This window comes from Zalophus californianus, chromosome 11 (assembly GCF_009762305.2).
Source record: "Zalophus californianus isolate mZalCal1 chromosome 11, mZalCal1.pri.v2, whole genome shotgun sequence".
Lineage (NCBI taxonomy): Eukaryota > Metazoa > Chordata > Mammalia > Carnivora > Otariidae > Zalophus > Zalophus californianus.
In genome coordinates, this window is record NC_045605.1 from 68547014 (window position 1) to 68573459 (window position 26446).

The following is a 26446-nucleotide window of genomic DNA, read 5'->3' on the forward strand; positions in this document are numbered from 1 at the left end:
GTATTTTACAGCTAGACACAAGAAAGTAAAGAATTTCAGATGAAAGCTATCAAAAAGGTCAACTGGAAAATCATATTTACATTTCATTTGTCATTAAAACTTGGGTATCACCATGTGAAAGATTTCTCCCCAATCCTTACTGCCAATAGTCATGGCTACAAACATGATAAAAACGAGTGAAATTCCACGTTTTGAGATACCTGGAAAAAATATTCCCGTGTTTGCCTATATGTGCTCCTATATTTTCAAATGTTATCAATAAGCTACAGATAAAACTACAAATAGATAAAAGGCAAATGTCACACATTATACACTATTTTGAAATGTCTAATAATTTTTTTTTTTGGTGCAATATGGTGGTTTTATTAAAGCATGGAGACAGGACCCATGGGCAGAAAGAGCTGCTCCTGAAATGTCTAATAATCTATCTTAACCAATCTCAGCACCATAGTTGGTGACATTATATTTTATTTCATTCATTCATTCAAGAACTTATGGAACACCAAATACAGTTACTAATCTATTTTAAGATGCTAAAGTAAGTTGGACATTGTTCCTGTGCTCCAAAACTCACCCTAGTAAGGTAAAAAAACTTCAATTAAAGGTTCCATATACCACTTACTCCTGTGTCTCTCTCCTACTTACATAGTTGTTGCACTATTACCCCAACTTTTCATGCCCATTAAAGTCTGGGTGTTCTTCAGGATTCCATCATCATTTGCTGGGTCCAGGGGGACAGAAGACAAAACCATGAGGACCAAACCGTTGGGAACACCAGGTTATATATACTACCTACACTCTGTTTTCATGATCTCTACCTGAATTCTTCAATAAGCACCCCAAATTCAACAATGTCAGACTCTATCTTGGCTTCCCACATCAGCTAGTGTCATCTCTATCCACTAAGAACCCTGAAGTCATCCTTGACTTACTTCCCAACATCAAGTCTACTTCAAACCTTTCTTTTGATTCCTTCTCTCCCTTTTCTCTCTCTCTTTTTTTTTTAAGATTTTATTTACCCATTTGACAGAGAGAGCATAAGCAGGGGGAGCAGGAGAGGCAGGCTCCCCTGCCCAACGGGGAGCCGGATGTAGGGCTTGATCCCTGGACCCTGGAATCACCACCTGAGCCAAAGGCAGATGCTTAACCAACTGAGCCACCCAGGCGTCCCTCTCCCTTTTCATTCATAAGGCTGCTGCCTTCATTACAACTTTAACATCTATCTGGGTGCCTGGGTGGCTCAGTTGTTAAGCGTCTGCCTTCGGCTCAGGTCATGATCCCAGGGTCCTGGGATCAAACCTCTTGTCAAGCTCCCTGCTCAGTGGGGAGTCTGCTTCTCCTTCTCCCTCTACCTCTCCACCTCCCTCCCCGCTTGTGTGTGCGCATGCATGCTTGTTCTCACTCTCTCAAATAAATAATCTTTAAAAAGAATAAAATAAAATATGACTCTTGGCTCCCCAATGTCTACTTCATATAAGGCAAACTAAAGTTTATTATTGTATGGATCTTGTAACCATCAAAAAAATAATTACTGGATTACTGGAAACAAAAGTTCTTAGAAAACATGTCACAGTTCATTGCTATTTTTAGGTATGACAGAAATAACCTAAATTCTAAATAATTTAGAAATAATCTGTACAGAGGCTGGAACAACTTGGCCTATTGGCTAGGGACATGCATTCGGGAGACTGCCAAAAGCTAGGAAAAAGGCAATTGATAACTTCTCTTCTCTTGGATATTACTATCTTAAAAAGGGCAGATGGGGGAATAGAATCTTCAGGACTACAATAAATAAATAAGCGGCCTTTGGGATATTATTTCCAGGTAGTATTAATTAATGGCAATGATCCATAGGATTTTTTTTTTTAAAGGGTAGCATATAGGGGAGCCTAGGTGGCTCAGTCGTTAAAGTGTCTGCCTTCGGCTCAGGTCGTGATCCCAAGGTCCTGGGATCGAGCCTCACACCGGGCTCCCTGCTCCGCGGGAAGCCTGCTTCTCCCTCTCCCTCTCCCCCAGCTTGTGTTCCTTCTCTCGCTATGTCTCTCTCTGTCAAATAAATAAATAAAATCTTTAAAAATAAATAAATTAATTAAAGGGTAGCATATAGAAACTATTTATTCCGTCTTTACTATGTATCAATGAGCTAGGAAGTTTAATTTTCTCCTTTTTAAATCTCACAACAACCTAATATTATAATCCTGTTTCACAGATGAGGAGATTTTAGAGCTAAGATTAGAATCGTCTAACAGAAAGCCCATGTTCTTTCCAATGTAGCAAGCTAGGTACACAGAAATTCATATGTTTGCTCCTATTGCCAGCAGATTTCATTTTTTTTTTTTAACTTCGGCCATCTTTGGCTTTGTCCATCCTATTGAGATCTCACTCTAACTACTGTCATTATATGAGCTCTTTCCTATTAACATGAAATTGTTTTTCTCTCTCAAACTTTGCAAACGAAGTAATTCAAGTGTGGTGGTTACTGGAGAGAAAGACCTGATAGGTAAGAGGGACAACAATGAAAAGAACAAAATCACAGAGTGATGCCAGGGCTAGGAGCCAAGGCCTGCCTTCAGCTGCAGAGAAAGCCAAATATGCAGAAGATATTTCAACTACATCAAGAAGTGGAGAGGCTGGAGAGAGTGAATACTCTACAGATAATTGTGAAAGAAAAAGAAGAGGTAGAAGCAACTTTCAAAAGAAAAGTACACCAGAGGGGCGAAAAGAAACCTCCTGCAAAGGCAGCCAAGTGAGTGATCATGTGAGCCCCTTGCAGATAACAATGATTTGTATCTGGATAAAATATTTTTAAACTACAGGTTAAAAGCACTGGCAAATGTCCCAAGCACAAAGTAGTGAAAGAAGAGTGTATTCTGAAAGGGAACAGAACTGTGAGTTCAGAGGGAAGTTTTTATGCTGAGTGCCCTTCCCATGCCCTACAAATATGGCGAAGGAAACCAGACAGCATACAGCTCAAAGTAGTAGAGAAAACACTTCAGAGCTGGAAGTGCAGCTGGAAATTTAAGTCAGACATACTGGGAATGAAAGAACCACACAGAGGTACTGACCCAAAACTGGAGCATAAAATCTGCTCAGCTAAATTACACGTGTATGAAAGGGAGACCCCAAGTAGCCTCTGCAATAAAATAGAGGCATTTACCCTTGAAAGCTGCAGGGCATAAGATCTATGAGTTTGATGTTTTTTAAACTGAGTGCATTCCCCAACCATTCAAAGCCCAAGCAGCAAAAGTTGAAGCCCTTACTAGCTTAGGGTGTCAGCGGCAGAGGAGCTAGAAATTAAGAGGGAATACCCAGAAGTAGAGGAACCACACAGAGGGTGAGCTCCAGAATCTGAATGTAATCTCAGCCCAAATTTTTGGCTAACCACCAAATTACACAGGTGGAAGAGAACTTTCCTCTACCCGCTCCCCAAGAGACCAAACTGAAAAACAAATAGCTGGAAGAAGTAAGAACTGAGCACAGATAATCAGCCAGTATACACTGCCTGAGAAAGAATGTTTGCAGATTGAGTCCAGGCAAGTTAATGGACCACTAGAACAAAAAAACCAATGCTCAGGAGAACACTACAATGCCCTGGTTTCAGCCAAAAATGATGAGATACAAAGAAATAATAAAGTAAAAGGCAATCAATAGAAAATGACTCCAAGTAGGTCCAGGTTTAGGATTTAGCAAATGATGACTTCAAACCTTATATGTAAACAATTAAGGGAATATATTCAAAGAACTAAAATAAGAAGCGGGGGGCGCCTGGGTGGCTCAGTCGTTAAGCGTCTGCCTTCAGCTCAGGTCATGATCCCAGAGTCCTGGGATAGAGCCCCGCATCGGGCTCCCTGCTCCGCGAGAAGCCTGCTTCTCCCCCTCCCACTCCCCCTGCTTGTGTTCCCTCTCTCGCTGTGTCTCTCTCTGTCAAATAAATAAATAAAATCTTTAAAAAAAATAAAAATAAAAAAATAAAAAATAAAAAAATAAAATAAGAAGGGGGTCTTAGTGACTGGCAGACAGGGAATCCCAATAGAGAAGTGAAAAACTACCAAAAAATGAAAAATTCAGCTCTAGCTGAAAAGAGCAAGAACTAAAACGAAAATTGCAATTAGATGGGCACAATAGCAGACAAGATGAGAAAAAAAAATAAGGGACCTTGAAAATAGATTAGTAGAAATTATCCGATCCAAAGAACACAGAGAAAGACTGAGGGGAAAAAATGAACGAATCTGTAGACACAGGTAGGACAGCATCTAATGATACAACATTTAAGAAATTGGAGTTACTGATACACTCAACAAAATGCAATTTCAAAAGCGTTACGGTAAGCTAAAGAAGACAGTCTCAAAGGCTGCATACAGATGATTCCATTTCTATAACATCCTCAGAAAGATAGGGATATAGAACAGAACAGCCAAGGACAGCACAATTTAATTTTGGGGCGGGGGAGTTGATGGAACTGTTCTGTATCTGGATTGTGGTGGTGGTAGTTATGCAACTGTATGCCTTTGTCAAAATTTGTAAGACCTGGGGGCACCTTGGGTGGCTCAGTCAGTTAAGCATCCGACTCTTGATACCAACTCAGGTCTTAATCTCAGGGTTGTGAGTTAAAGAAAAAAATAATTCATAAGACCTATACACCAGAGAATTTTACTGGATGTAAATTTACAAAGAAATTTAAAAAGAAAAAAGAAAAACAAGTAGAGATGGTTAATACTTATAATTATCAAACATATTAGCATGACATACTTAAACACATTTTTAATCAAAAAACGTAAATCATATTGCCCCCATTACCATCCCAAGGATACTTAATCAATAGGTATCTTCCCACTGCCATAAGATACACATAAACTTTTGATAATGAAAACTGGTGGGAACTTTTCTACTTCTGCCACAATAGTAAGTGATTAAGACAAAAAGGTTTTGGAATCAGATACAACTAGTTGTAATGACTTTGTATAAGCTTCTTAACCTCCAAACCCTCAATTTCCTTAAATGTGAAGAAAACAACACAGTTCTCATTACCATTATTTTATCTATTACCTATAACTGCCAATCAAATTGTTTTAAAAAACAGATGGGTCAGGAAACCTTATATAATAACATAGTGCTGGGGACATTGCTGACTTTCTATTGTAGACTACTGAAAGCAAAATTTGCATAATATTTCATTAGCTCATTCATGACCTTCTATTTGCCTTTTGAGATCACAGAAGACAATGAGAATTCCTAGGTAGTTGCTCAACATTTATTGAACACCTATAATGTGTTAGATGGTTGGAATAAAAAAGATGAATATGGTTATCATCCATGTCCTGGTTCCAAACAAACTCAAAATAATCACAACATATGAGCAGGGGATGAATGATTAGGGATATTTCTACTCATTTTGAATTTTCTTAATTTCTCCAGGGAACTGACCCTCCCTGTTCTACTTAACATCAAAAATACCTTAGAAAGGGGTGCCTGGGTGGTGCAGTCAGTCCAACGCCCAACTCTTGACTTCGGGGCATGAGATTGAGCCTCCGGTAGGGCTCCAAGCTGGGCGTGAAGCCTACTTAAGATTCTCTCTCTCCCTCTGCCCCTCCCTCTCTCTAAAACACAAAACAAAACAAACAAACAAAACCCTTAGACTATTCAGGGTCATCAAAGAGCTATGTATTGACACAATTGCTAATAACAGTTTTAAGAGCTAAATCAAAACCTTATGTCTTTAAAGTACTTAAATGAAAACAATTATTTCATTGTTAGCTTAAAAGTAAATTTTAATGTATGGAAGAACCAATCATCCTAGTTTCTAAAGACTCTGTGAAAATTCCTTCAGTTATTTTTATCATAATATTCTTGCTGTATCCAAGCTTAAAATTTTTTAAATTTTCTCTCTTTTGGAGAGAAAAGCCTCCCTGCTACATAACAAATTACCACAAACCCAATGGCTTAAAACAACACACACATATTTTCTCAGTTTCTGTTGTCAGGAATCTGGCATAGTTTAGCTTGGTCCTCTGCAAGACCACAATGAAGGTGTCAACCATGACTAGATCTTCATATGGAGGCTCAACTAAAGATGCACTTCCAAGCTTACTGAGATTGTAACAATTCATTTCCTCATGGTTGTAGGATTCAAAACTAATGATGGAGAGATAGCAAACAAGCTAGCAAAATGGAGTTTTACGCAATGTAATCAGGGAGCATCTCATTACCCTTCATATATTCTTTTTTTTTTTTAAGATTTTGTTTATTTATTTGACAGAGAGAGAGCAAGAGAGGGAACACAAGCAAGGGGAGTGGGAGAGGGAGAAGCAGGACCCCCGCAGAGCAGGGAGCCCAATGCAGGGCTCAATCCCAGGACCCTGGGATCATGACCCGAGCCGAAGGCAGACACCCAACAACTGAGCCATCCAGGCGCCACCTAATACATTCTTTTGGTTAAAAGGAAATCACGGGACACCTGGGTGACTCAGTCAGTTAAGCGTCTGCCTTCGGCTCATCGAGTCCCACATGGGGCTCCTTGCTCAGCGGGGAGTCTGTTTCTCCCTCTCCCTCCCCCTGCTTGTGCACTCTCTCTCTCAATCTCTTGCTCTCTCTCCCCCCGAAATAAACAAACAAATATATAAATAAATTCTTAAAAAAGAAAATCACAATTTTGCTCATGCTCTGGGGTAGGGGATTACACAAAGGCATGAACACCAGCAGGCAGGGACGATAGGAACCACCTTAGAGTCTGTTTGCCACATTGTCCAATACATTCTATCTATGTGTTATGCTAAAACCTTAAGATTCTGCTCAGCCCCTGTTCTAATTATACACACTACTATACTAACACACACACATACACACAAGATGCATACATCTCTTTTCTTTCCTTGACTTCACAGATTTGTCACAGCAAAAACCTAGAATCAATCTAAATATTCATCAAAAACAATTGGTTAGGGGTGCCTGGGTGGCTCAGTCAGTTAAGTGTCCAACTCTTGGTTTTGGCTCAGGTCATGATCTCATGGGTGGGGAGATCAAGGCCCACACTCAGAGGGGAGTCTGCTTGAAGATTCTGTCCCTCTGCCCCTCCCCACTCTCCCTCAAAAAAAATAAATAAATCTTTAAAAAATTGGTTAAAAATCTGCACAATATCATGAAACCAGTAAAAATGAGATAGACAGTACATACACTAATAAGGAAAATATTCCAAGATATACTGTTATACTAAAAAGCAAGGTACAAATGTGCATTATGTATTTCAGTATTTTTTTTTTAAATATATACACAAACAGGACACCTGGCTGGCTCAGTCAGTAGAGCATACAACTCTTGATCTTGAGGTTGTGAGTTCAACCCCATGTTGAGCATAGAGCTTACTTTTAAAAATAAATAATCACCCACCCATGTGTGATCACCCATGTGTGCATATGTTTTTAAAATGGCTATAAATACCACATAAAACTTATGACTAGTTGCCTCTGCAGAAAGACTGGAATGAGAGACTTTTCATTGTATTCCTTATACTATTTGAATATAACACATGCTGTTTGCATAATGATAATATGGAGGGGAGATCTACAATAAAGTATTTGGAGGAAGCACTGTTATAGAAATTTCTTCCCTGTTTAATTTTACTGCTTAAGTGTAGTTTTGTTTTTGGTTTCTTACTGCTTAAATATGGTCAATACATATTGTAGAAGAGGAAAAATACGTTTTTCCTCTGCCCTTCTAAGTTATCAACTGGGACCTTTGTAACAAAAGACAGATTAACAGAAGAAAGGCATATGACTAATTTAATGTAAGTTTTATATGACATGGGAGCCTTCATAAGGAAATGAAAACCTGAAGAAATGATTAAATCTGAGTGTTCTCTTGTTTTTATTTGATGAAGAGTAGAAAGCCTGGGTGGGTGCTCAGTCGTTGAGCGTCTGCCTTCGGCTCGGGTCATGATCCCAGGGTCCTGGGATCGAGTCCCACATCGGGCTCCCTGCTCCGCGGGAGGCCTGCTTCTCCCTCTTCCACTCCCCCTGCTTGTGTTCCTGCTCTCGCTGTGTCTCTCTCTGTCAAATAAATAAATAAAATCTTTAAAAAAAAAAAAAAAAAGAAAGCCTGGAAAGATGTAAGAGTATGAGCTAAGTGTAGCAAACTGAGGGAAACTTACTAGCAAGGCCTGTTCCTGTTCCTCAGATTCCTGTCTCTTCATCTTCAGAACTAAGGATGCTCCTTTCCCCAGGGTAAAGGGAGGACACCTCTCATAAGGGTTTTCTGACCTGCTTCAGGGGCAGGTCAGAAAGTCCATCCTGTCCATGCTGTTTCTCAAATTCCTTCAGCTTAAAGTATTCAATATGCCAAGGTGCCATATTTTCAGGTAGCATGTCCTAAACCCCATCATTATGCATTGGTAGAATGTTTCTGCTACATGTCTCCCATTAAACTGTAAGATCCTTGAGGACAAGAACAAAGTATAATTCATATTTGTGTTCCCACAGCTTAGTACAACTTGTATGTAAGCTTTTACAAAATCTTTTCAATTTCAATTAAATGAAGACGAAAGAAAGTGAAGGACATTTAACACAATCTACTAGTAGAGTGAAAATACAAATTATGAAGATTTTTGGACAGTCTTTAACTTAGTTGCTTGTCTTAAAAAAGAACAGTATATAATTATATCCATGTTTCAATTATGGTAAACAGCAGCAATCATGTGAATCCCACCCTCAAATGTGAAAAATTATAACAATTCAATTTCAAATACCAATACTTGCTCTTAGGAAATATACACTAAGAAAAGTGGGGTTAAAGGAGGGAAAGTATAAGAAACATCCTTGAAAACATTTTAAATAATATTATCAAATGACCTGTAAGTTTCCCCAAGATATTCCTCAAAGCTGCCTATCAATTTCACAGAAGACTATCAAGTGTCAAGGCTTGTCCTTTTCTGACTGGCTGAGGTAAAAGTAAGGCAAGTAAATAAAGTTGAGAACTTCATTCAGAATATTTTTATACTAGATTATATGTGACTAAATTTTGTGTAACTAGCTCCATGATATCAAATTTAATCGATTTATGTTTTTATTCAAAATCTATTCATTAATGGGGCGCCTCTGTGGCTCAGTCGTTAAGCGTCTGCCTCCGGCTCAGGTCATGATCCCTGGGTCCTGGGGTTGAGTTGGGCGCTCTGCTCAGCGGGAAGCCTCCTTCTCCCTCTCCCACTCCCCCTGCTTCTGTTCCCTCTCTCGCCTCCTCTCTCTCTGTCAAATAAACAAATAAAATCTTAAAATAAGGGTGCCTGGGTGGCTCAGTTGGTTAAGCGACTGCCTTCGGCTCAGGTCATGATCCTGGAGTCCCAGGATCAAGTCCCGCATCGGGCTCCCTGCTCAGCAGGGAGTCTGCTTCTCCCTCTGACCTTCCTCCCTCTCATGCTCTCTACCATTCTCTCTCTCTCTCAATAAATAAATAAAAATCTTTAAAAAAAAAAATCTATTCATTAAGTCCTTAGCACCTCTTCAGGCATTTTGCTAACTGCTAGAGATACTCACAGATTTAATAAAATTGCATGGAACTCCCATCAAAAGTAGGGAACTTTGTCTTTAAAGGGCTTCCTTATCTAATCCCACCAAAACCTAAGACTTCCAAAGTCAACTCACATTCAGCCCTTGATCTTCCAGAGGTGACCCACAGATAAAATCTCTGAGATAACTAACTTTATAGAATTTCTATTCAAATTTTGCTGACTTCTTATTCAAGGCATTAACACTTCAAGAAATGTTTCATTTTTTTGTTTTATCCCATCTTAGATCAATAAATGTTTGAAAATCTTTCCATGTTACCCATTTTCTAATTACCTGCATTACATGGATAGCACTGTAAAGAATTAGATGCTGTTTACAGTATTAAATTCTTAAAACTCACTAAAAGACACGATTTTTATATTCTAAAAAACTCTTAAGTTTTGTTTTCTATGCGTATGTTCCTTTTTCCTTTTCTTCTATGACCACATTTTGCCTTCAAAACTGGAAGCATCTCAATTGAGACAAATCACCTTGAGATAAAATTTAATATAACGCAAATGTCCAATAAGTTGATGAAGTGCCTAAAACAAAGGAGATTACATTCAACTCCTAAGAACCAGCATCCTTTAAACAAAGTCAGACTCTTAAACAATGTTTTCTTTTTTCCTCCATTACCCCTTAAACAGAATTTTATTTTATTTTATTTTTAAAGATTTTATTTATTTATTTGACAAAGAGAGACACAGAAAAAGAGGAAACACAAGCAGGAGAGGGAGAAGCAGGCTTCCCGCGGAGCAGGGAGCCCAATGCGATGTGGGGCTTGATTCCAGGACCCTGGGATCATGACCTGAGCCGAAGGCAGACGCTTAACCAACTGAGCCACCCAGGCGCCCCTTAAACATAATTTTAAACAATGTTTTCTTTTTTTTTACTCTGTGAGGCTTTTAAAATAAGTTACATATTTTCTTTTTTTTTTACATATTTTCTTTATATAACCTTTATTATGCTGTTCCATTTTGCCCTGTTCATTATTACCATAACCTTGTATTCCTTTCAGATTTTTGCTTGTTTATCTGCCATCAATTCAATAGGCCAGAAAAGACCCTAAGTATGATTCAAGTTCTAGACTACAGTGCTATCCAACAGAACTTTGCGTTATAATGAAAATGTTTTATTTTTGCACTGTCTGAAAAGTAGCCATTAGCCATATGTGGTTATTAAGCACTTAGAATGTACTACAACTGAGGAAATTTTTAATTTTCCATTTTAATTAATCTAAATTTAAAGAGCAGTATGTAGCTCGTTAACTACCATATATGCCAGCACAGTTGGAAGCTGTGCTTCCTGTGATCAGCGCCTCCCCCCCCAAAAAAAGTTATTTTCCTCTAAATGGAATCTTTTATTAGATTAAGGAATCTAAAATTTGCCTTGAGACAAAATACCTGCACACACATACACACAATTTATCTTTGTGTCTAATATTACAGGTAGTGTTCAACTTTAATAAAATAAAATTTTCATATATTCAGAGATTAAGGCTTATTTCAAAAACTAGATGTCAGTTGTACTGTCATATGAATAGACAAACCAACAGAAGAGAAGAAAAGGTTCAGAAACAGATCCCTAAAACATAAGAAAATTTGATGTATGATAAAGAAGTAGTGTCTCAAATCACTTGAGGAAAAGACAGACACTAATAAGTGGTATCGGGACAAATGGATAAACAAACATTTGTGAAAACATAAAACTGAATCCACACCTCACAAATACTAGGATAAATTCCAAAAAATCAGCTCTCTAAATGTAAAAGTTGAAATCATACAATATTGCAAAAAACAGCAGAAATAACAAAACTTAAATACTTTTTACTATATAAAGAACTCTTTAAAAAGAGAGAAAAAAAAAGATAAGCTCCCCCCTCCAAAATAGAGGATTCACAAAAGACGTGGGAAATTCTCAGAAAAATAAAGGCAAAGGGCCTTAAACCTATGAAAGTATGTTCAACCCAACTCATAAAAAAAATGCAAGATATCACTTCCAATTTTGACCACTGTGGAAAACCAGATATTCTCTGCATTCTCATATACTGCTAATGAAAAACAATGATATAACCCCCATGGGGAATAATTTTGCAATATGTAAATTATACAAATGCTTACCAGCCCCACTTGTAAGAATCTGTCCTGAAGATACAACTCCACAAATACTAATCAAAATATTCAAAATAAATTCACTGTGGCCTTATTTGTAATGGCAAAAGACTAAAAACAGTCTGAATGTGCATCAGCAAAGGCTAAATGAATAAAATGTGGTACATCTACACAATGCAATACTATACATATATAAAAAAGAATAAGGGGGGAGCGCCTGGGTGGCTCAGTGGTTAAGTGTCTGCCTTCAGCTCAGGTCATGATCCCAGGGTCCTGGGACCAAGCCCCGCATCGTGCTCCCTGCTCTGCCATGCTCCCTGCTCCACAGGAAGCCGGCTTCTCCCTCTCCCACTCCCCCTGCTGGTTTTCCCTCTCTTGCTGTGTCTCTCTCTGTCAAATAAATAAATAAAATCTTTAAAAAATAAAAAAAATTTTAAAAATAAATAAAAATAAAAAAGAATAAGGGAGGGGCACCTGAGTGGCTCAGTCTGTTAAGCATCTGGCTCTTGGGGCGCCGGGGTGGCTCAGATGGTTAAGCGTCTGCCTTCGGCTCAGGTCGTGATCCCAGGGTCCTGGGATCGAGTCCCACATCGGGGTCCCTGCTAGACGGGGAGCCTGCTTCTCCCTCTGCCTCTCTCTCTGACTCTCATGAATAAATAAATAAATAAATAAATAAATAAATAAATAAATAAATAAATAAATAAATTTTTAAAAAAAGCATCTGGCTTTTGATTTTGGCTCAGGTCATGGTCTCAGGGTCATGAAAGTGAGCCCTGCTTCAGGCTCCAAGCTGGGCGTGGAGCCTGCTTAAGATTCTTTCTCTCTCCCTCTCCCACTGCCGGGGCCCTCCCCCCTCACTGGTGCACGCTATCTCTAAAAAAACAAAACAAAAAGAATAAGGGAGATTCCCATGTGCTCTTATGGATTAATATCCAAGATATATTGTTACGTGGGGGGGAAAAACGAGTGAAGAACAAGTAGTACACGGTTACCTTTTGTGAATAAATTAAATAAATATAAATATATGTACACACATAAATACAAATATAAATATATTTATTTTTGCAAGAATAATTCTAGAAGGATAACCGAGACACTAATAGAAATGGTTATCTACAGGGGCGGGATGAACGGTACACGGTTTGTTACCTTTTGTAAATAAAATAAATAAATATAAATATATACATACACATAAATACAAATATACATATATTTGTTTATTTTTGCAAAAATAATTCTAGAAGGATAACCAAAACACTAATAGAAATGGTTATCTACAGGGAATGGGGTGAAACCAATACAGATGTAAGCAAGACTTTTGAGTATTCTTTTTATATAGTTTTGATATTTGAACCATGTATTTTATATATTCTAAATAAATAATTAAAAGGCCTACTACTACCATGTTCTAAAATGCACCATTTAATGTTTCTTTGGTTCTATTCAAATAAATGGTAGATGTCCATTATAAATGTAATTGCAGATTTAGTAGCAATAAAAAGGATTGCCATGTCACTCAAATTCATTCACCTCTTATTAAATACCTCCATCTAGAATAGTAAGTAATAACCAAGACATACCAAAATGGGTTCTTGAAAGAAAAAGACAAAGCCATCCTCCTTGGGGAAGTTTACCAGACCGGTGGTAGATTAAATATGTTTCAGCATTAAGTGAACTCTAGCAAAATATTTAGTGAGATTTTTCAAGTAGGATTGAGGCACAGGGTCTTCTAGATGCACCTAATTCAGGGAACCTTGGATAATAAGTTGGATTTTCATATATATTATCTATGCTAATCCACATATCAATCCTCTAAGACAAGAGGTGTCTTTTTAAAAAATTGAGAAATTGGCTTAGGCTTAAAGGGATTATGTTATTTACCTAACATCATATAATGAATAATAAACCAAGACATAGACACCCATCTCTGTAGTCAAAATCAGTGTTTTTTCCACCATACTATACAGTCTCTCAAATTTAATATACAACCCATCAAAATGCTATACCCAAAAAATAAAAGTGTTAGTGGTAGCATTTCAAATCACTGAGAGAAAGATAGCTGGGTTATAGACAGATTTCAAGGTTAGATAGACAGGTTCCAAAACAATTAACTACTTTAACTATTTGAGAAGATCCTTTCCTTCTTCATGTTTTATCTCTCCCAAATTCCACATTAAAAACTTCACAGTACAACATAAAACCATAAAAAAAAAAAATCAAGGAGAAAATATAAGTGAATAATTATCTGACTCTCAGAATAAGGAAGGAATTTCTAAGCCTCAAATCAAGGAAAAACACCATCAAGACAGACTGCTAGTCTGAGAAACAGGAATGTGCTGCCAGCCAATTTATGCTAACATGCTCAAGAAAAACTGGTGAAAACAACATTAGAGATCAGAATTAGGATTGTACACAGGCTTCAAGAAGCATTAGGTTAGACCACATAAAAATTAAAACAAATAAAATAGAAATGAAAAACTATAAGAAGTTTTACAATACAAAATAAAGAATTAAAATCTTAAATACATAAGAATATTTATATATCCATATTAAAATACCTCAACACTATGGGCAAAGTTCATGAACTAGCAATTTATAAAAAAAAAAAATATGAGTGGCCAAAAAAGTGGAAATATTCAACCTCAGTAGTAATATAAGAAACCCAAGTTAAATCTGAGATGTTTAACCTATCAAATTGTCAAAGGTTTGTTGATTGGTTGGTTTTAATGACAAACAGTGATGGCTAAAGTACAGAGAAAATGACTACTCAAGTTCGTGGGAATATAAATTGTAAAACTTGCAGGGTATCATACACTTTGGCACAGAACCCCTATTTTTAACTTTATCCTAAAAAATATGTTCATCAAAGCATTTCTGATGATAGAAGGGGAGTGAAAAGAGAAGGAAAGAAATGTTAATTTTTATATCTATGTATCTGTTCTATCATTCAAATTTTCTTTTACTTTCTCAAAATAAAAATTTAAAGTCACCACACACAGAATGATCCCAATTTGGGGGGGGGGGGGTAGGGGATGGAAGCAATTATCATTGGGCCACGGGATTACAGTGCCATTTTTTTTCTTCCTTGCTCTTTGCTTAATGTCCCAAATTGCATGCAATGCATTATAGTTTTATAGTCAGAAAGAAATTACTCCAAAAAATATATTTTTAGAAGTAATTTTCAAAGTACTCTTACAATTTCAAAACCAACAAGTGTTCAAGACTGCTGTTAAATATCATTCACTGATTGATGAATGATAAATGAAAGCAATGATCAAAGATGTCACACCACTTTTCTTCTAAAATATGACACTTTCTCCCTTAATGTTTTGAGTTCAACTAACTTAACAGTTGCATATATACATGTATATAAATAATGTATATATACTGTCTTACCAGTAATATATACTAAACAAAAAAAATGGTAATGAAAAAGGGATTATTTTAAATATATATAAATGGAAGTTCTATTTATTCCTTCAACTGGCACAACAAATAAGTTTTCCATACAATCCCAGAAGTACATACAGCCCATTAGGGAGATAACTGAAATAAACCACTCAAAATCAGGAGACTTGCAGATCTATATTCTATTTTCAGCTTCCCTACTACCAGCCAGTAACTTCTATCAAAATCAGGTAAGAGGGTTTAATCTACTCTTCCAAAAATTAGAGTATTAATGATTTAAAGTACTTTGTGTATTATGGTTTTATAATTCCACTACTTTCTAATAACTTGACTTTCTTTTTCAAAAGAGAAACTCAGGCAATTTGGAATACTCAATAAGAAGGAAACAATAGTGCTCCACAGTTACCATCTTACAGGAACTTCTTTAAGAAAACTCTAACAAATGAGGAACCAAAAGGACAGAGCAGATTGTGTTTGCTCTCTAGATGTAAGAAACATCAAATTCAATCTTGCATTCCATAAAGCACACTGCCCTGAATGAAATAATTACCTTTAAAATAATACAGCACTATTTGTATGACCATTCAAGAATAAGAAAATTATAAAAATACTTGTTGCATAATTTTGCACCTGAAATCTCAGATTCATATTCTGAGGTATGTGAACTTTAAAGCTTATTTTTAAGGTGAGATTTAATGTAATCTACAAATAATAAACATAGGATAATATCCTACTCACCTGCTATAACAGTTAACAGTCAAAGAAACAAAAGGGAAACAATCCAAATAAAAATAATTTTACATTTAGAAGTAAACAACAGTATCCCAATAGATGATTTTTAAAAATGTGAAACCATCTCTCCAGTGTATTCTCCCTTCTCTTTTTGCTACTATTCTACCTGGCATTCAAATTACATAGAATACCAGCTATTAGTCAATGGATGCCAACATGAAAAGCAAGGAAAAGAGCTTTCTATTGTTCAATGTTGACTAGAATAAAGAAAAAGAAAAAAACATTTCTAATTCCTAGTGGAAGTGTCATATGGCAAGGCTGTAAGTAGCCATTTGAACCTGTTTCCCTCCAAAAGAGATAGCTGGATGTAGAAGTAAATTTACCTGATGGGTGTGTTTCAAGATCACTGGCTATTTTCTGAGCATAAACACAGAACAAAGTGCTAAGAAGTGATATTCACTTTACTATTTACATAGCACTTTTACATATTTTATTTCATTCTCAAACTCATGACAATTGTGCGCTCTCCCCGTTTTTCATGTAAGAAAACAAAGGTTCATAGAGGTTAAGTAACCTCATAGAGCTAACATTTGGCTTTAAATCCAGATCTAAATGATCCCAAATAGGGTACTACAAGCAGAGAAGTATGTTTACAATTTAAAATGACCTCAGGAAAGTGTTATTCATACTTTCTAATCAAGTACTTCAGTGATTGACTATGAGACTCATCCCCAGCCAAATACTAAATGTTAATTTCAATTTGTGACCAAAAATATTAATAGATAATTCATTTCAACTATAAAGACAAAAATAAGTGCCAGATATTTTACATTTTCAAACAGAAAAATATAAACTAGTAATTAAGGGCAAAGAAAGATGCTTTGACGGGCAAAGATATCTTTTAGCATCTTACTGATCTTTAGCAATCTACTGTGACATAAGGTCTCGTATTCCACATAAAATCTTTCTTCTTTTATGATCAAGTTCATGCTGTTTCTAGTACTCAGCTCACTGTATTGCCATCACCTACGACTAACATCTACTAACCTCTTAATCCTCTCCCAGGGAGGATCTCTGAATTCTGATTGCCTTCCATCTCTGTGCTCTAGATTGCTACCTGCTTAGCAAGAAGTGGGTTTCAAGGATGCCAAAGTAAACCAGAGCAAGCCATAGGAGGAGAAATGTAACATCAGCTTGAACCCTAACAAACATTCTATCCAAAAGAAGAAAAAAAAATCTTAAATAATTCTTCCTCCATTAATGAACACCTGTAAGTATCTCTTCCTCCCTTACTGTGGGTTCATAACCAAGCAAAGAAACAAAACACAGGAGTCAAACAAAGATAAAAATACAGCTAAAACCAGTGGCCAAAAAAGCTTCTATTACTTCAAATGTAAATTAAACTTACTTAGATTTGTAGATATTCCATTTCCTTTTCCCTCATAGGGCCCAGCCTGCTCAGATAAATCTACCATACAGACAAATAGAAAATGTACATCCTAAGAACTTGGGAGTTCCAAAAACAGAACCAAAAAGCACTGAGCAAAAACACACTCAATCCCTTCTCCTCACTTCACCTAATGCTTTCTTGGGAAGGCACTTGGGGGTTAAAAAAAAAAAAAAGGCGGAGGGAGAGCTACTTCAAAGAGTAACTTTACAAGTCATGGTAGAAACATGGGGAGGGAAAAATGATGTTTCCCCCTTAATCTCCACCAGTATACAACAGATTCTTCAGAATGATTTTAAAACTTTCAAACAGCAACACCTCACAAACATAATACATATCTCCTGTTTTCACTTCCTATACTATAGAGAGGAGGAGGGATTGGATGAAGAGATAATGGACTAGTCTGACCTGAGAAGACTGAGTTAAAAGGAAGAAAATCAAGTCTGCAAACTACCCAAGAGGTCCGCATGAAAAACCAATATCCTCTGTAGTGTTTGTATGAGTTATGGTAAATTTGACTGTAAAAGGTAGAGCTCTTTGTAAAACTGCACAGTAGATGAAAGGGTACTTCACCATTTTATCTTCCTTTTCAAAACTCTCTCCCTCACCTAGTCTCCTCTCTCACCCTCATCCCCTGCAAAGACTCCCCACCTTGCCTTCAATATGCCTAAGGTCCACTTCTTTCTTGGTCTGACCTCTAAACTTCCATCCCCCTCAGTCCAACTAAATATGAATCGGATTATGTGATTAAAGTATTTCCCACTAATGGGTAAATGTGCTTTAATCCACGGGATTCAATTCTACAAATATCACTAAGCTCTATGTGTAATGCACCGTGTTTAGTCCAAATAACTATTCTTAACTAGTTAACTCAATTTTTTAATGTACAATGCAAAGAAGAGGAACATGAGTCTTCACATTACACTCTCCCCATCCCATTTCTTTTTATTTCTATACATCTTCCCCTCACCCCATCTGCCAGGAACAGAACCCAAGAAACTAATATTGCTTCCAGTGAAAGTCAATGACTGGGAAGACAATGTGGGATGGCAGAGCAACCAATAAACACTCAAAACTACAGATGAGTTATAGAGGGTCTCCTGAATTTAATTCCACGTATTAATTGCAAGTACAGTAAGGGGCCTCTTGGTGAATCAATTTCCTTACAAGATACCTATAAATTAGCTTTGCTCAGAACCCTTAGTTATTAAACCATAAATACTGAGAAGTTTCTTCTTTGTTTCCATAGTTAAAACATTAAAAAAGTACCAATTCCATTTGCCATACTATACTTCAAAGCTGTTAAATTTGGCTATTAAACTTACCTACTGTTTTCAATTTGACATTTTTCTCAAATCCTCCTAGGTTTGAAATTCCAAACTAATTGGCATATTTGCTTTAAATCTTTTTTCCAGTTGTAAAATTTATTCATTCTGACCTATAACAGAGGTCCAAAACTGGAAAGCAGGATACAACTACTGATAGGCTTGGGTTTGGTTGGGCCACATTAAGTTATTTTTAATTGTTTTAAGTAGTTGTCAATATTTTTAACAATCAAGAGACTACAAGTAAAAATCTAGATTTCCTGCGTTCTATTAAGAAGGCTGAAAACTAGGCCACATTCATGTATGGCACTAATCAGGTGGACGTGATAACCGGATGTCCCTCTAAGATAAAGCATAAACTCTCTAGTGCAGTTCACTCATTTTCATCTGCCTAGTACCTGAAGGCATGTGAATTTGCTATTCATAACATATTCCTATGAAAGGTGCATATTTTCCAGCTCACTCTCACACTTCACCAAGTCACCTAAACGTAAAAAACCACAAAGCAGATCTTGCTGGTTTGCAACTCAATAATAAAAATTTTTTACAAGGCTTAGAAGAAAGGGTAAGAAAGAAAAAAATTCAGACTGGTGAAGGGTGACATAAAGGTAAAAAGCCAATCTGAAAGCTTTTCTGGGAGTGAGAAAAAAAAGGTGAAAAAAACTCAAGAACACTGAGACACTAAAAACCTTCCTGATTGAGCACTATGTTAACTCCATGCTTCAGATTCTCCCCTCTTAACTTTCTTTTTATATATAACAAGAGTAGATAGGTCAAACTCTGAGAAATTTTGGGAAATTTATAAAACATATTTACACCAAAAATAATTCTCACGCACTTTTTAGGTCTTAATCACCATCAAGTCTACCGCTTGATTTTCTACCGCTTTCGACTTTACATTCAAATGACAACTGCAGTCCTCATTTTTCAAGGCTTGGACTTCAGTCCTGGACCGTGTCTCCAGCACAGAAACTTTTTTTTAGTCCTTATGGTTGCATTCCTCCATTAGACCTCTTATTCCAATCTCTACAGTCTATTTCATTCAAAATTTATCTTTAACCCCCTTTCTAAAAATTCTTGGTTAAATTTGTGGGGGGGGGAGTGGGGAATGCCTAATTGTCCAAATAAAATCGATATATTGGGTTGTTTCGTTGAGATTAATTTAAACAAAAAGCATGAAGACTCTTAAAGATTAAGAAATTTTAAAATAATTTTTATATGCTAAGTGCACCAAAAGACAAGTAAGTGAGGCTCTAGCTTTAGCAAGTGTGGATTAGTGACTTTTCATCATGGACTCTAAATACTGACAACTACTGTACGAAACCTACGAGACCCAAGGATGGTCTCCTTGCCCCCACACTAACAAATTACCAAATGATGTCTCGTCTTCCCGCACCCCGTTAACGAGAAAAAAGGGTGTTAGGAGATTTGCATCTGAAGAAGAAAAAAATAGGCAGCTTTTCTGCGCAGGTTTTGGGAAAACAAAGCTTTACAATACGTGATACTGCTACAGCATAAAACCACGCAGCACATGACTGGAGTCTCACTCTTCACCCAAAGGGAGACTACCTGCTACTCTATCCCTTATTGTGATGCGCCCTCCTGAGGAAGTCGTTAGCCCAGCGGTGACAGAAAAAGGGGCGGGGCAGGGGGTAGCTCAGTCCTGGGAAGGAGGGTTGAGGAGGGTAGTAGCGCCTTCATCCCCGAGGAAAGGCCTCCGGACTCCCAACCCAAAAACAGCATCCAGAAAACCCAAGTCCCACCCCTTCCTCTCCGAATCAGGTGCCGGCTGCAGGAGCCCAGAACCCCACCCACGGTCTCTTAGCAGGGTCTGGGACGCCCAGACCACCGCCACAGCAGCCCGGCGCTCAAGCCCAGATTCGCCCTCCGCCCCCTTCTTCCTTCGCCCAGCCAAGCCCAGCCTCCGGCGCCGCCCCCACCGAGTTCCCCAGCTGAGACCAGTCACCCTCGAACCTGCAGTGCCTCTTGAGTGTCCACGGAGGGCCTAGGCAAAGGCGGGGGCAAGGGACACCTCCGCTTCCTCCTCAATTGGATCCCTCCGGAGATGTCCGTGGCGGTGCTCACTAAAGCGGCTGCAACTAGCAGAGCCGCCCGGGCAGGTTACAGGCCGGCTCTTAACCCTCTTCTCGCGAGAGCCCGGAGTCCGAAATGGCGAGGCTAGCCGTGTTCTCGCGAGAATGGCGGCTAGACGCCCGGGAGTGGGCGGGGCGCTAAGGGTGTGGGCAATTGAGGGAGCGGCGGTTCGGGCTAGGCTTTGTGCCTGGGGGCTGGGGTCTCGGAGTGCCCGGCGCCTACTCTCACAGACGTTAGCCTGGGGTTGAAAGGCAATCCTCAAGTCTGAGTAGCTGCGAGTAGAGTTACCCTCAAACCTTTGAGTCCCACGTTTTTCCTTCGACTTCCTGTCACCGTTAGAAAAAAACGGACAGCGTCTCCAGCCCAGAGTTGGAGAAATAGCTTTGAGACCCCGAGTGCTCAGGGAAAAGTTTTCCCTCAATTGAGCAAACTCCGAAATCGCCACTGCGGGCTCCGCTGGCGGGTATTAACCCACCTGGATGCGTGAAAGGCGGTAGTCCGGAGGCCGGGTGTCCGCGGCTGTTTGTTTTTAAAAGCTGGCTTGGCGGGAACCCGGGTGCCAGCTGAAACTCCAGCAGTTGGGCCGCCTGGCCCACGTCGAGAGGAACCTGGGTCGCATGTTGCTCCTGTGGGCAGAAGGTCGCCAATTAACAGAGTTTCAGTCATCCAACTTCACTGAGCCTACCATGTGTCAAACGCTGGACGATCCACCCGGGGTGGGGGGGTTGCGGGGGAGGGGGGAAGAGGCGGTCTCCGCTCTCCAAGCTCACACCTTGGGGCCGAGACCAGCCCGAAAATGTAAACCCACTATACTCGTAAAAACCGGGTTGCTCGCAGTGAACTGCAGGAGCAGAGAGGGAGCTCTGCCTGCCATGTTGAGGAAAGCCTCCACCAGCGGGTGACATTTGAGTTGAATCTAGGATGAGTAAGATTTCCCCAGTTTTGGGAAGAGTAGGTGGGGCGTTGCAAGCAGAGGACGCAAAGAGCAAGAGGACCTGGTTTGAATAATTTGGTATGAAAACAGATCTTGCGGAAAGAACTTTCTTGAAAAACTTGTAATCATTGTTTATTTCGGAAGAGAAAAAACTCTCAGTCTCCCACATGTGATAACCGAAGTGTTTTCCAAACCCAGGTTTATGCTAAGATGAGTTTTGCTGTACAGTACAGGATAGTGACTATTTTCTTCCTCCTCTAAGTACACTCACGTATCAGAGACGTAAGGGAAACAGAGGTTATTATCATAGTATGCCAAATTATTGCCAACATTCTGCTAAATTGGAAATTCCCAATAATCTTTGCGGATTTCTAAGAAGAGTGCTCTAACAGAATTTTTGTAATACAAGGACTCTCAGGGAGAAACTTCAAAAAAATCCTCAGGCAACAAAACAACAAAAACTTCACCAATCTTGATTTATTGTCAAAATTTTCTTCTGTAAGCTAAAATCAAATGAGGTAATTCTATGGTCCAAGGTAGATTTAGAGAGGTCTGTCAAACAGTAATCATTTCCCTATATCAAATTAGAAGCTATAATTTCCTACAGAAAGTCTCTGGTATTCTATAGAGTTTCCACCAATCTCCCTTTAGACACATTATTTTCATATTTATTATATATGTTTATATCTACAATAGTTTCATTTGGCTCACTCTATCCTGCCTACAAATAAGCCCAACACTTAATAGGAAAACAAACAGTAGTTCTTGCTGTGGGCCAATCAGGTCTTCTGCTTCATAAGTCCTAGTCCAAATTCCAGAAAATCTCCAGGAAACATTGGAAGAATTATGTCAGCAAAGATTTTAGATGAAATATGGAAACTCTGTTCCATACTGGAATCACAACATTTTACCTTGATTTGAGAGGCCTATAGTTCATTTCGTTCTGTTATTCGAAGGAAGGAAAGAAGGAAGGAAGGAGGGGAAGAAGCAAGGAAGTCTAAAAATCTAATAAAGCTATCACCATCATTTGCTTAAAAAAAGTTAACCTATCAAATATTACTATGGGGAGCATTGGTAGCATCTATATGTCTAAATAGGTAATGCCATTGATTCAGATCATCACAAACTGCACAATCATTTGTAAATGTTATCTGACTGAATGAGGTAAGATTCAGACCCCTAATGAAAATCTTCTACAATATCAATTGCGATACGCACCAAAAAGATTACAAATCAAGAGAAGTTTTATTTTTTTTTTTTAAGATTTTATTTGTTTGAGAGGAGAGAGAGAGAGAGAACCTGAGCCAGGGTGGGTGGGTGGGGGAGATGCTGCAGAGGGAGGACAAAAAGACTCCTCACCAAGCAAGGAGCCTGATGCAGGGCTTGAACCCAGGACCCTGAGATCATGACCTGAGCCAAAGGCAGACACTTGACGGACTGTGCCTCCCAGGTGCCCCGAGAGAAGTTTTATACAGAAGCAATGAACAAATAAGTTCCTTTGGTTGTATTATTTCACCTTGTAACATGCTAAGACAAGATTATTTAGAGAAGAAGATAGACTTCTAGTTGAATACTTGCTCAACAAATATGATAAGCCACAGACCCAGAATCCTAATTAACTTTAAAGCGTGGGATTTCTTTGTACTATAAGGTTTGAGCACTGTCACCTGATGGCAGGAACAGAAAAATCACATTAACACCAAAAGAACTCTATCACTATGCAGCAAATATATTTATAGATTAAGACCTGTGTAAGAATACTGGGGGAGGTACGGGCATTATTAATATGCGGGTTCTACTGACCTTAATGAGATGTGTAAGTAATAAAGGGAAAGCAAACCAGGTCATAAGGAGATAGAGATAATGCACTGTGGGAAGTCAGAGATAGGAAAGATTATTACTAAAGAGATGAAGAAGGTGCAGGAAAGGGGGAGGATGGCTGTTTGACCTGGGGCCTTGAAGAAGAGATAGGATCCATGCATGAAGAGATAATAGGAAAGGACTTTTTTTTTTTTTTAAGTAAACTCATTGCCCAAGATGGAGCTCAAATTCATAACCCAGAGACTGAGCCAGCTAGATGCCCCAGGAAAGGACATTCCTATGGAGAGATCAACAAAGGCATATAAATGGCTAAGCTGTGTATGTAGTAGGGGTGACAATGAGCCATTCAAAAGAATGAATAGGAAGTTTGTTTTTTGTTTTTTGTTTCTTAACACCAAGAAAATGTTTTAGACTACAGAAACAATGGTTATAGTACATAATATTCATGAGCAGAAAAATATGCCATACTATAAGTACTTACAAAGTTACAAACCATTTGCTCCCTTTACATTTTCCATATTTTCAGTTCATATATGAAGATGATCAGATTTACCATTTCGGGAAGAGGGGAGAAAACGTGTATTTATCATCAGCTAGATGTACTCACTATATGCACTATATACATATGCATGTATATGCAAGGCCGGGTGACCAGAAGTGCCATTGTAGGAAGTAATGTAAGAAAAGTAGAATGGAATTGGGACATAAGGGCCTGGGATGTTAGGTTAAAGGAGGGGTCTGCAAACTCTGTAACTTGTGAGCTTGCAAAAGGATAAAATCTCAGAATTTTCACAGCTTTTGACAAATCCTATTAGGCTTTTTTTTTTGTAGAGACTGACATGGTGATCCAAAAATTTACATCCAAAGCAAAAGTCTTAGAATATGAATAAGAGCATTCTTGCTAGCTATCTCTAAATACATAAATACTTCAAAAAAAAGTCCTAGACATGATACCAAAGACAAGTTATTAAAAAAATTGACAAGTTTAATTACTAAATTTAATCAGTAAAATTTAAAATTCTTGAGCTTCAAAAGACAGCATTAAAAGAATTAAAAGACAAACCACAGATTGAAAGGCAATGTTTGAAATCATAGAAGGGACTTATATCCATAATATGTAAAGAATTCTTACAACTCAATAAGACAATCCAATTAAAAAACAGCAAAAGACTTGCATAGACATTTCTATGAAGATATAGAAATGGCTAATACACACAGGAAAAGGTGCTCAGTGTCATTAGTCATTAGGTAAATGTAAGTTAAAACCCCAGTGATTTAAGATACCACCACATATCTGGAATGGCTATTATAAAAAATCAGACAATGACAAATGTAGATAAAGATAGCGATAAACTTGAACCTTCATACATTGCCAATGTGAACTTAAAATATTAAAACCATTTTGGAAAACAGTAGTTTTTTAAAGTTAAATATAAACTTACCATACTATCCAGCAACTTCATCCCTAGGAATCTACCCAAGAGAAATGAAAAAGTCTGTCCACACAAAAATTTATGTGTGCTGTTCATAGCAGCATTATCCATAGTAGCCAAAAACTAAAAATAATGAATTGGTGAATAGATAAATGTGCTATATTCATACAATGGAGTACCCTTTGGCAATAAAAAGGAATGACATACTAATATGTACTACAACATAGATAAATCTCAAAAACAGTGAAAAGTCAGATGCAAAAGACTATATATTGTATAATTTCATTGAGATGAATTGTCTAGAAGAGGCAAATTTATGAAAGACACAAAGCTGATCCATGATTGTGGGGGCTAGGAGTGGGAGCATGGATTGACTACAAATAAGCTCAAAGAAACTTACTGAAGTGATGGTAATCTTCTAAAATGGGATGGGTGATAGTTGCACAATTCTATAAATACTAAATATCACTGCATTCAATAGGTGAATTTTATGTAGGATATACCTTAATAAAGCTGTAAAAAGGAAAAAAGACTTTAATGCTATTGGATTGGATACCTCAATTAATTCTTTGGATCCCATTTTTTTGGTAATCACCCTGTTTTAGTTTTCTTTAAAAAAGACTTCTTTTTTTTTTTAAAGAATTTATTTATTTATTTGACAGGGAGAGACACAGCCAGAGAGGGAACACAAGCAGGGGGAGTGGGAGAGGGAGAAGCAGGCTTCCCTCTGAGCAGGGAGCCCGATGTGGGACTTGATCCCAGGACCCTGGGATCATGACCTGAGCCGAAGGCAGATGCTTAATGACTGAGCCACCCAGGCACCCTTTAAAAAAGACTTCTGAAACTCATACAATTTAATGGAAAAAGATATATAATCCAATTTAAAAATGGGCAAAGGACTTTAACAGACATTTTGCAAAAGGAAACCTACTTGGAGCAGCTGGGTGGCGCAGTCTGTTAAGCATCTGTTCTTGGTTTTGGCTGAGGTTGTGATCTCAGGGTAGTGAGATTGAGCCCTGTGTGTGTTAGGCTCCACACTCACGCAGAGTTTGCTTAAGATTCTCTCTCCCTCTCCTGCTGCCCCTCTCCCTGCTTGCACTCTCTCTCTCTAATAAATAAATAAAACTTAAAAAAAAAAAAGGGAGAACTGCCTTAGTATATACAGCTCACAGATATATGAAAAGGTGCTCAACATCAGGGGAGTGAATGAAAATCAAAACCACATTGAGATGTCACCTCACACCAGTTAGAATGGCTATTATCAAAAAGGCAGAAGGTAACAAGTGTTGGTGAGGATGTGGAGAAAAGGGAACTCTTGTACACTGTTGGTGGGAATGTAAATTGGTACAGCCACTGTGGAAAACAGTATGAAGGTTCCTCAAAAAATTAAAAATAGAACTACCATATGATCGAGCAATGCCCACTGCTAGGTGTATATTCAATGAAGTCAGGATCTTGAAGAGATATCTTCACTCACTCCCATGTTAGGTGCAGCATTTTCAGAATAGCCAAGATATGGAAACAACTGAAATATCCATCAACAGAAAATAAAGAAAATATTATATATTACATATACACATACAATAGAATATTATACAGCCTTTAAAA

General features: G+C 38.0%; 1 protein-coding gene across 6 annotated transcripts in view; it reads right to left on the bottom strand.

Moving 5' to 3' along the window:
• BTBD10 (BTB domain containing 10) overlaps positions 1 to 21356 on the bottom strand; it is a 77632-nt gene extending 56276 nt beyond the window's left edge. For 4 of the 6 annotated variants that reach the window (XM_027578626.2, XM_027578625.2, XM_027578622.2 and 1 more), the window contains exon 1: positions 20531 to 20717. Coding sequence is in view for 1 of the 6 variants with exons in the window: in XM_027578620.2 (XP_027434421.1) it covers positions 21126 to 21316 (191 nt within the window). In the remaining 5 variants the exon portion in view is untranslated. Of the gene's footprint in view, positions 1 to 5454; positions 5598 to 20530; positions 20718 to 21125 lie in introns of those variants that run through there. The other 2 variants (XM_027578624.2, XM_027578620.2) reach the window with 2 other exon arrangements.
• Between the last annotated feature and the right edge of the window lie 5090 nt (positions 21357 to 26446).